Source organism: Hippocampus comes, unplaced genomic scaffold (genome assembly GCF_001891065.2).
Source record: "Hippocampus comes isolate QL1 unplaced genomic scaffold, H_comes_QL1_v1.1 scaffold132, whole genome shotgun sequence".
NCBI lineage: Eukaryota > Metazoa > Chordata > Actinopteri > Syngnathiformes > Syngnathidae > Hippocampus > Hippocampus comes.
Window position 1 is genome coordinate 2,819,127 of NW_017805467.1, and position 11,814 is coordinate 2,830,940.

The following is an 11,814-nucleotide window of genomic DNA, read 5'->3' on the forward strand; positions in this document are numbered from 1 at the left end:
TTACTTTCTACTTTTGTATTTACACATTTCAAATTCTGTACTTTTTCCTTTTCCTCAAGTTGAATGAGTACTTCTGTACTTCTATACTTTTAACAGAGTATCTGCACTCCTACTTAAATAATGATTGTCAGTATACTTTTGACACCACTTCTGATGACATTTAAGTCTTTTTTCATAGAAATATTTTGTGCCCGTGACATTTCCTTTCCATTTGGTGTTGTACCGCCATCTAGTGTTAACAAATGACCACGGTTGTTTATCGAGTAATTCCGTTTGTTGACATTGATAACATGTATCGTCTATGTTTTGTCACGCGGGGGCGTATGAGCATCCGATGATATCAGTACATGTGTAGATCTGTTTTGGGATTAGAGACACGCTATGTATTTAATATTTTAAAAAATCCGTCTCACTGGCGGTTCGATGTGAATGTGTTTCTCCACCGCCCCCCTCCCCCAATATAATATAGGGTGCTGAAGACGTCAGGAGCCGTTTTTGAAGCAGCTGCTGTGCAAACCTGCCGCCTAAAAAATCGGAGCAGCTGGCTCCGCGCACATGCTATGATGAGGATGAAGATGGTGATGCTGTTGTTGTTGTTGATGATGATGATGATGACGACCCGGGGATGAGTGGTATTAATAGGAAGGCTTGAGTGTCTCAGCCTTTCACTGTCGAGGCCTGCGGGGGCTTGGTGGAGAGTCCGTGGACCGGGTTGTGGGGAGGGGGGTCTTCCGATCCTGACTACGCAGTTGGACATTATTAAGAGCGAGGAATCGCCTTCATAACAACATGGATGTGCTGGCTGTCCTCAATTTGGGAGATTTAGCTCAAGCTTTCTCCAAAATGGGAATGTTTCCTGTGTTTGATGTGGCTTATTACATCGTGTCCATCCTCTACCTCAAATATGAGCCAGGTGAGTCAGAAGAACACTTTTTTTAAATTTATGAAGGGATGGCTTGTTTTATTCACTTTTCCATTCATCACAAATAGAACTCACACATATGGATTAGCTGTGATTTTCTAAATAAGAGAATTGTATGACTACAATTAACACAAGTGTTTCTTTCTTTTTTTTTATTTTATTTTTTACTGAAACGTTGGTTTTGCTATCCTATCAGAAATTAAAAATGCAGATGAATGAGTGTTTGTTTTAAAAGTTAATCTGTCACAACCACACTGTTCCAATATCCTTACAAGGACTTTCTGATGATTTTATATGGCGAGTGCCTCTTTTCCATAAAGAGCTTGACCTGTTACATAAAGTGTGCAGCTGTAAAACCTCAGCTTGCTTCTGTCTGAAGGAAAGTCGGACCCCATTCACATACACAGAGGAAATCACTGAACCGAATTAAAGCACTTAGGCTATTGACATTGTCCAAGTTTTAAGTCCTTTGAGCAGCAGAGCCTTAGGTGGATGAAATGTGAGAGAAGGCCTCTGCATGCCAGAAACTTGGGTAAAAAATAGAAGACCCTGAAATAGATGTCAGTGGGCCCCAGGGTGCTTGTAGGCTTCAGGATTAACTGTGTGCTATGTGGACTGACTGTTAAACATGGAACAATTTACTACTCTTTGTACTGAAGGAAAAGTGGCCTCTTAGTTTCTCATTGCTTTTAACCTCAGTGGATCACTGGATGGATCTTTTTTTTTTTGTATTTTAATATGAACACTTTGGAGTTTGTTGATTGTTACCATCACTTATTGCATGTTCAAACAATTAATAGTCATCCTACCAGTCTGCATATGCTCTGCCCTGATTCATCACACTATTAAAGTGTCATGATGGAAGTCAGGCTGTGATCCATTCATCCATTTTCCCTGACTGAACTGGAGCCGATCCCAGATGACTCTGGGCCAGCCAATCAGGGCACACATAGTAGAGTCTTATACTTAACATATTTTTTTTCTTTCAACGTGGGAACAAGCTGGAGTACCAGAAGAAAAAAATTATTACAGGGAGATCTTGCGAACTCCACACAGGAAAACCAGATTCAAAACTATAGAACCACTTGGCCATAAAGTTGCCTCCAAATAATCCAGTACATTTGAAATGGGTTTAAAATGCATCACAATGAAATTCAACTTATACTCTCATATATTTTCGCGTTGTGCGTCACACATAAAAGCAGGTCACACGTATGCAGACATGCAGTGATATCAGAGTTAAGGGTTCCATAAACAGTGCTGTTCATGTCTGTTTACTTTGGAGAAAGTTTGACAGTCAAATTACCAGTGCTGCGTTTATTTGCATTTTTAAAAAAAATTTTTTTTCAACATGAGCGCAGCTTCTTTGTAGTGCACACTGTAAGACATCAAGGGGGTCAACATTGCTGTGGGAGTAGGAGAGACAAGTGTTGGGGTGAAGGGTTTAAGGTAGGGCCGACACATACAAGGCGGAGGAAGACGAAGCGTAGAAAAATCTATTCTTAGTATGGCATTTCTCAGCATCAGATTGCTTTCAAAATGAGCACCACGACACCGTCGTACACCTGTTGTTGGACATTTATGAGAAGCACTCTGCTCACCGCTTAATTACCTTTGTGTGTGTGTGTGTGTGTGTGTGTGTGTGTGTGTGTGTGTGTGTGTGTGTGTGTGTGTAATCTACTCCCAAGTAATTTTACAACCATACAATCTATTAAATTATCCTGTTTTTGCAAGACACTCTCTATGTACAGTAGAAGCAATCAATTGATCCATTTCCGTGTCAATATACTTGTCAGCAATTCTTCAGAACATCATTAACTGGCAACATTTGAATCACATTGCCTTTTCTTCCCAATGTGCATTTGAAACATGTATTGCACTGTTGATCTGTTAAACAGTCAACCCACAAATGAGTTATGATAAAAGCCTCCTATCAGGGGCGTACACTTGATCCTGGTGTGGGCGTGGACACAGATACAGCACATAGACACACGCGGCTTGCACCGATAACTTTTGAAGGTCACTGCATAATATTTTAAGTCATGAGAACTAACAGAAACACCAGGCACCAAAAATGAGCAAAAAGAATACTTTTTTTTTTGCCCATTTTATTGTTCTTCCTTTTTTTATTCATTATTTTCCAATAATTTAATTAAATTAATTACATGTGTATAGAGCAGATAATCTGAGGTCCAATTAATCTCAATTAAAAAAAAGAAAAATACTGCACCTCAAGCCCCCGCAAATACAAGCAATGAAATAAGCAAGTCCAACTGCAGCATGTTTACATTAAAATACAATCGATCCATTGGAGTCTTCTGAAAGGAAAAAATCATTTAACTTCTTTTAAAAAACAGACCTAGTATCCGAATTCAATTTTTTTTCTTTGCCAAACACAATACCGCCTATGTTTAAAAATGTGTGTTGCCGAGTTTTTCATTCATTAATTTTTACATCATTTACACCACTGGATCAAACAGAATATACATTGGAATTGTTTATGCCAAATAAATTCACCAGCCTCAATGCCAATTAAATGAGCTTCAATACAAACAATGCTGAGGTGGTTGTAATTTGCACTCCACTGCATCACACTGAGAAGTGTTTCTAATATTTTGACAACTTTCTTCATTCATTTGTTGTATTTTTTATGAACTCAGTGTCACTCAGAACTGAGCAATGTCAAGGCAACAATTATCATCCAGTTTTTATATTGAAAAGACAACCCCTCCATGATAGTCGTTGAGTTGGGTTAGTTAGCATCTTTAGCAACTGAAGTTTAAATTTGAGGCACCAGCTTATTACAAAGACAATGCGTCCAGAATTTTAAAAAAAAATAAATAAATTAAGGATATCAATCTCTTTTATTTCTCAAGATATGATTCCTGACATGCTCGGTCTCTGTGTTGTGCAGGCTCAGTGGAGGTTTCTCGCAAGAGTCCTGTGGCCTCGTGGCTCTGTGCCATGCTCTACTGCTTTGGGAGCTACATTCTGGCCGACATCATGCTGGGAGGGAGCCCTGTTGACTATTTCCAACACAACAGCCATATCCTGCTGGCCTCTGCTATCTGGTGAGGAAAACTCACTTTTTTATCTTTTAATAATTTCACTTTTGAACAGTCACGTCAGATTTCCATGTGGAAACACTGCCGCCATTGTTCGCAGTTTTTTCTATCCAAAAAGCATCCAGCCATCCATTTTCTTGACTGTACATCTTTTCGCGTTCAAGGTTGCAGGAGCTGGACCCCATCCTAGCCAATAATCAAAGGGAACATACAGTAACAGACAACCTGGCACACTCACATTCCACACCATTACTGATTGGGAACTAAATCCACACTTCCAGCGCTGTAGTCAGGCCAGTGACCTACCACACCGTCAGTGACTTGACTGGCAACATGTTTTACCAACAACATTCAAGCTTGGCAAAAGTTCACTGAAGCAAAAAAAAAAACAAAAAAAAAAACACTACACAAAAATGTCATTGTCCTTGACTGGCTTTGTTGTTTAAATAACCATTTTTGACACAAAAAATATTTTTACACCATCGGTGACTCAAGAAATGATTGTAGTATTATTATGAATGTTATGCATCATGAACAAAAATGAAAATGTAGTTTGTGGTCATGGGAGTTTAAAACTGCACTGTATTATAGTGAGAAGTATTTTTATTAGTTTGGTTAATTAACTTAACCATTGTGAGAGTGAACTGAGCAATACTCTCTTTGTAAAGATAACTATTCATAAAGTTCTTGCATTGTATCTCAGTAGACTGTGAAGGTCTACAGTGCTACAGTGAGTGTAAATTGCCCTTTTAAGATTCAACATGGATAAAGTGTGTCAGAAAAGTTACAGGACTGGTGTCACAAAAGATATTTTTCAAATTCAAGCGACAGTTTTTTTTCTCCGAGAATTTAATACATGTTCCCAGCCTTTTCTGCCAGATCGTTATGCACTACTGGACAGATTATTTATGAATCCTTCTTAGCTCTGACATAAAAATGTGTTCCATTGTAGACAATTTTGAGTTTGGGAAGGAGGAAATTTAAACCCACACACACACACACACACACACACACACACACACACACACACACACACACACACACACACACACACACACACACACACACACACACACACACAGCCAGATTGGTGGCTGCTGCAGCACAGCAAAGTTCTTCTTGGCCAGGAACAGTCAGATAGATGCTCAGGGCATTGAGCAGGCACGTTGTCCTGCACAACTCTCGCCTCTTCTCACACCCTGAATGAAGCAAATGCCGCAAGAGCCTTTTGTAGACGTTACCGGTTCAAGGGTTTGTGTTTGACATGTACCCTTTGTGACACCAGTCTTGGAATTTTGTAAAACACCTCGTATAGTAGTGCAACTCACGTAAATCCTTTTTAAAAATGTCTGTTTCATATACAAACACAGGTACCTCATCTTCTACTGCCCACTGAACCTCTTCTACAAATGTGTGGCTTTCCTACCCGTCAAGTTGGTGTTGGTCGCCCTGAAGGAAGTCGTCCGCACGCGCAAGATTGCCGCCGGCGTCCACCATGCCCACCACGCCTACCACCATGGCTACTTCATCATGGTCATCGTCGGTTATGTCAAAGGTAACAAATTGGCAGGCCACACTATAACACAAATGAGCATTGATCTTGCAATATTGCAATGTCAAATATGCAATCACATGTCCGACCTTCATTGTAGCCACCGTGTATACTCACAGGGTCTGGAGTGGCTCTCATTTCCAACTTTGAGCAGCTGCTGCGTGGCGTGTGGAGGCCCGAGACTAACGAGATCCTCAACATGTCATTGTAAGTTTCTTCTTTCACGCCTCCCTGTGTGCTGAAACACACACCTTCCCCACATTGGTGGATCCCGTTGGAATAGAACTACGTTACCAGTTGATATATTTAGCGCTGTCACTTAGTGTAGCTGTTTAGAATGTTACTAACTGACCATTTATACTGTTAGTACTGTCAAGAAAAAGTCTTACTGGAAATCATTCTGATATAACTTAATTTAATCGTAAATAATTTGTGATTGGCAGCACCGTTGCATGTTGCTTGTTCTGTTGTTCAAGGTTTGAATCTGCAGCTGCAGCCTTTCCTGTATGGAATTTGCATGTGTGGGGTTGCATCAGTTTCTCAGGATGGCGTGACTTTCTCTCCAATTTAAAAAACGTGCATGTTAATTTGATTAAAGACTGTAAATTGTCCATGGGTGTGATTCTGAATGTCAGTATATCCCCTCAAATTGTTATGCTAAAGTAAATTGTGTAATTATGATAATCACAGTCACTGATGTTGTAATGGTCCACTCGCCTGACTTGTGCGTGGGCACAGCGTGGGATCGTTTCCCACTCAGTGATGGTGCGATTGTGCGTGTGTATGGATGCTTGTCAATATATGGGCCCTGTGACTGACTGGCGACCAGTTCAGGGGTTATTACACCTTTCGCCCAGAGTCAGCTGGGATAGGCTCCAGCAATTCCCGTGCCCCTCTTCAGGATGTTGAAAATGGATAGATGGATGATGATCACCAGATTCTGACAAAGTATGCCCCCTGGTGGTTGTGAGAGGTAACATGTCACTGGATGCTCGGTACAGTTACATACAGGTGCAGTTGCAAGAATCAAATGTTCCTGATAATTTTGGTATAAAGGTGCCTTAAATGATAAATTTGAAGGCATCACAACACAGTATCATTACTTTGGTGTCCATAATGTCCCTCTCATGTTACATCTGTTCACGCATTAGGCTAATTAGTCACAACTGTATTCGTTGTATTGCTCATGTAGCGTAGCTTAAATGCACAATAAGAAGTTGTTAAGTGGATGTGTTACAAGATCATGTAAAATAAGATAGCAACCAATGTGCAAATTATTTAGCATATATCTAGTCAGGTGCACAGCTGGTCAAATTAAATGGGTTCACCTCCAATTTTACAGCCAAAAGTAAGTATTGAATGACATGCAGGTAAAGGCATGTGTGTGCATCATCAGTTGTTTTTTTTCCTTTTGCCTCTGCAGCCCTACCAAAGCCAGCCTGTATGGAGCCATCCTCTTCACCATGCAGGAGGCTCACTGGCTTCCAGTGTCTAGGAGCATGCTCATCATCGTCTTCACCCTCTTCATGGCCACGAGCAAGGTCTGCACTGCGTTGCACTTTCAACACACCGTGACACATTAAAAAGAATCATTCCGATTATTAACTGACAAAACAAATATTGGTACCATATGGGATCTTTGGCGTTTTGCCGCATTTAAGTAATTCGTCCCGAGATTAAGAGAGTGCTGTTTTTTTTGTTTTTTTGTTTTTTATTAGCACAAATAAAATAAATTATGCTGAGAAAGACCACCAGCGATTTTGGAATACTATGGCACTCCTCAGTAATTACTAATCTTCATATTTTGCCCCCTTAATTTGAGCAATGTTGAGTTTGCTGTCGTCGCTTGAGTGTATGAGAACACAGATGACACTCTGGGCTTTATTTTCGTGAACAGTGTAAACCCTGCACAACCTTCTTAACCCTGCATGGAGGCACGTTAGACCCGGTGTTGGTAATTTTGTAGATGAACGCAGGGCATCGGATCTGAGTGAGGGCGGTCTGCGCCACTGTATGAGTGGTCACAACCGACTTCAATCATGGTCAATCGAAGCGACTTCTTACAGTTCCTTTAGATGCTGCGCACAAGTTGCGCCTTGATAATCTCAAAATGGCCGGAGCACACAACTACATCGTGAAGTGGGCATTTGGAGACTCGGAGTCTCTACCTCCCATAGCTGTGTTGGCCAGAGGGAAGATTGTAAAAATATAACAATGACAATAACATTATGCCTTGCGACTGACTGCCGCCCAAAGTTAGCTAGCATAGGCTGCAGCACCCACCGCCCCCGTGACCCTGAATAAGCAGTGGTGAAAATGGATGCATGGATTATAACAATAATAATGCATTCAATGAATTCATTTCTACAATGACATCTATCTGCCTGCACCCTGATCAACTTCATCAAAGCGGCATTAGACCAGCGATCTACCCTGTGCCGTCACTTTGACATGGTCTGAGCAGGTTTCAGATCGACTTTCTGCCGCTAAATTTCAAAACACCAAACGTGCGATTAGCCGTGCGCTCGCACGAAAATCTGATCCGCCAGCATATGCGCAACCGATTTACCCTCGATGAAAATAAAGCCTTCGCTCTTTGGACACCAGTGCACGATGACAATGGCATGTTTGGTCTTGGGAAGAAATGAACCGAAATCTTTCTTGCCTGTCCCTCAGGTGTGGATGACTGCCCGTCACTCTCATAGCTCTCCCTTCGCCCTCATCGAATCCTGGATTTGCCATGTGCTCTTCCGCTCACCTCTGGGCGGCTCCGAAGAAGCCCATCATCACCCTCCAGCTGCCTCAGCGCCTTCATCACTCAAAAGCAAAGAGGAACTGAGTGAAGGCGCTCGAAAGAGGAAAGCCAAGAAAGCCGAGTAGACTGTGAAACTGCGTCTGACTCGCCGACATGGCCCTCACTCCACAGTGCCTCTTTCCTAAGAAGAAAAGGCATGTTCACTATTAAGACGCTTTCTGTTTGAGCCAAGTGCCGCTCTGCGTTTTATATTTTCATTTACATCTCAAAAGGACTGTAAATACAATCATCCACTTCTTAACCTTAAGCGGCCATTTTACATGTGTTTTTAACGTTCCCATGCACATCTGCGTGGTCGTCCACATTCAGGCCGAGCCTGCTCCTTGTTTCAGAGTCAGTGGTTCTCTTTTGGTCCATTTCACTTGATTCAGAGCTGAAAGAAAAGTCAATTTCAATCAGACAAATGTGAAGAAAGTATGATGTGAAAAAGAAAGAACTTTTTACCTTGACGCTTATGACGAATCAAAGAATTTGAATAAAATGAAGAAAATGTTGGTCTTGTCTTTTTTTGCATGTGTTGTGGGTGACAGTTAAGTTTTGGAAGTAATATAAACGACTCGTGTTGATTGACAATTAACAATTGTCAGTTTGTCTTTCGTAATATTTGAACAATGACAGAGTTTATGATTGATACACCACCGCAATGGATTTGAAACAAAACAATCGATGTGACTGAAGTGAAACGAAGTTTAATTTATGAGCTTTCACCAAAATATGTCACATTGCCTCTATTTACAAGGAAAGACAAGGGGCATTCTTGGTGAAAGAAAAAAAAAAAGCATCATCATTGATAAAATCTACAATCAAGGGACACCCTCATGAATGTAAATCACAGCGGGTTAAAAATAGCGCTGGTAACTTTCAAGAACAGGAAAGCCAGTATATACACGAAAGTGTGTCATGAATATTTTTGTCGATTTTATGTCAATACCATACATACATGTGAATGTGTGTGTGCACGTGTGCACAGGAGTGTGCATGTGTGTGTGTGTTTGTGATGCCAAAGCTGCTGGGAGATGACGGCAAAGGTCCAAAGTGAACCTGAGGTTACACTTAGTAAGTCATGAGCCCTCCCCTTTGATAAACTTGCATCTCAAGCAATAAAGCATCACCGATGATCTCTGCAGGAGGTCTCTCCAGCATTTTTTTTGACACCCACGGCATTCACTAATGATTTTCAAATGGTGACAGAAACGATCACAAGTGTCTTTTGTTTTTTTGTTTTAGCGAAAACACACATGGCGACGCTGGGAGATCATCAAGGTGATCAAGAGCAAAGGAATGTTAGTGCCATCTGCTCAGCTCATTAGACAAATGCAAACAACACTTTCGCGCATGCACACACACACACACACACACACACACACACACACACACACACACACACACACACGCACACACACACACACACGCACACGCACGCACACAAACAACCCATTGTGGTGGCATCAATTCTGTTATTTAATGGCATTTTGGAGAGGATTGACGATTCCTTCAAATAAAGACTGATAGAGTATAGACAATCTCGGTTATCATTTTAAAAGTTTCATTTTGTTGTATGCTTAATTAACCTCAAACGCGTGGGTTTAGAGCACACAGGAAAAAGGGCCAACTTGAGCTGAATGAAACTGAGGCCTTGCAGTGTTGTGTCCAAGGACCGGCAACCCGAGGCCAAGGCCAAGGCCAAGGACTTGCCTCCGAGGCCAAGGCCAAGGCCAAGGACTTGGAAAATTTTCCGAGGCAAGGCCAAGGCCAAGGACTTGAGAAATTTTCCGAGGCCAAGGCCAAGGACCAAGAACTGATTTTGAAAACGAGGCCTAGCCACGGACATGCATAACATAATGCTATAATACCACTTGGAGCAAAGAGGAACTGAGTGAAGGCGCTCGAAAGAGGAAAGCCAAGAAAGCCGAGTAGACTGTGAAACTGCGTCTGACTCGCCGACATGGCCCTCACTCCACAGTGCCTCTTTCCTAAGAAGAAAAGGCATGTTCACTATTAAGACGCTTTCTGTTTGAGCCAAGTGCCGCTCTGCGTTTTATATTTTCATTTACATCTCAAAAGGACTGTAAATACAATCATCCACTTCTCAACGTTAAGCGACCATTTAACATGTGTTTTTAACGTTCCCATGCACATCTGCGTGGTCGTCCACATTCAGGCCGAGCCTGCTCCTTGTTGCAGAGTCAGTGGTTCTCTTTTGGTCCATTTCACTTGATTCAGAGCTGAAAGAAAAGTCAATTTCAATCAGACAAATGTGAAGAAAGTATGATGTGAAAAAGAAAGAACTTTTTACCTTGACGCTTATGACGAATCAAAGAATTTGAATAAAATGAAGAAAATGTTGGTCTTGTCTTTTTTTGCATGTGTTGTGGGTGACAGTTAAGTTTTGGAAGTAATATAAACGACTCGTGTTGATTGACAATTAACAATTGTCAGTTTGTCTTTCGTAATATTTGAACAATGACAGAGTTTATGATTGATACACCACCGCAATGGATTTGAAACAAAACAATCGATGTGACTGAAGTGAAACGAAGTTTAATTTATGAGCTTTCACCAAAATATGTCACATTGCCTCTATTTTGACATCCAAAAAAAGCTCACCAAAACTGAAAGGGCTGGAAGACCAAGGAAGACAAGAGGACATCCTTGGTGAAAGAAAAAAAAAAGCATCATCATTGATAAAATCTACAATCAAGGGACACCCTCATGAATGTAAATCACAGCGGGTTAAAAATAGCGCTGGTAACTTTCAAGAACAGGAAAGCCAGTATATACACGAAAGTGTGTCATGAATATTTTTGTCGATTTTATGTCAATACCATACATACATGTGAATGTGTGTGTGCACGTGTGCACAGGAGTGTGCATGTGTGTGTGTGTTTGTGATGCCAAAGCTGCTGGGAGATGACGGCAAAGGTCCAAAGTGAACCTGAGGTTACACTTAGTAAGTCATGAGCCCTCCCCTTTGATAAACTTGCATCTCAAGCAATAAAGCATCACCGATGATCTCTGCAGGAGGTCTCTCCAGCATTTTTTTTGACACCCACGGCATTCACTAATGATTTTCAAATGGTGACAGAAACGATCACAAGTGTCTTTTGTTTTTTTGTTTTAGCGAAAACACACATGGCGACGCTGGGAGATCATCAAGGTGATCAAGAGCAAAGGAATGTTAGTGCCATCTGCTCAGCTCATTAGACAAATGCAAACAACACTTTCGCGCATCAAATGGTGACAGAAACGATCACAAGTGTCTTTTGTTTTTTTGTTTTAGCGAAAACACACATGGCGACGCTGGGAGATCATCAAGGTGATCAAGAGCAAAGGAATGTTAGTGCCATCTGCTCAGCTCATTAGACAAATGCAAACAACACTTTCGCGCACGCACACACACACACACACACATGCACACACATGCACACACACACACACACACGCACACACACACACACAC

At 41.4% G+C, this 11,814-nt stretch overlaps 1 protein-coding gene across 2 annotated transcripts; it reads left to right on the top strand.

The window, feature by feature from the left end:
- The first annotated feature begins 459 nt into the window (after positions 1-459).
- Positions 460-10,700, top strand: tmem38a (transmembrane protein 38A). Of its 2 annotated transcripts, XM_019875511.1 has the most exons (7): positions 460-913; positions 3,837-3,993; positions 5,358-5,542; positions 5,659-5,746; positions 6,963-7,080; positions 8,216-8,384; positions 10,237-10,700. In XM_019875511.1, the coding sequence occupies exons 1-7, from the start codon at positions 790-792 to the stop codon at positions 10,269-10,271; spliced, it is 876 nt and encodes a 291-aa protein (XP_019731070.1). In that variant the 5' UTR covers positions 460-789; the 3' UTR covers positions 10,272-10,700. The 2 variants fall into 2 exon arrangements, with proteins under 2 accessions (XP_019731070.1, XP_019731069.1); XM_019875510.1 differs by lacking the exon at positions 10,237-10,700 and having other exon boundaries at positions 461-913; positions 8,216-8,848.
- Positions 10,701-11,814: the final 1,114 nt, after the last annotated feature.

Excerpts from the sequence above, each read along its gene's own strand:
- tmem38a (XM_019875511.1), top strand. The coding sequence starts at position 790 with ATGGATGTGCTGGCTGTCCTCAATTTGGGAGATTTAGCTCAAGCTTTC. Across the intron at positions 914-3,836 it reads CTACCTCAAATATGAGCCAG|GCTCAGTGGAGGTTTCTCGC; the intron begins GTGAGTCAGAAG and ends TGTGTTGTGCAG. Across the intron at positions 5,747-6,962 it reads GAGATCCTCAACATGTCATT|CCCTACCAAAGCCAGCCTGT; the intron begins GTAAGTTTCTTC and ends TTGCCTCTGCAG.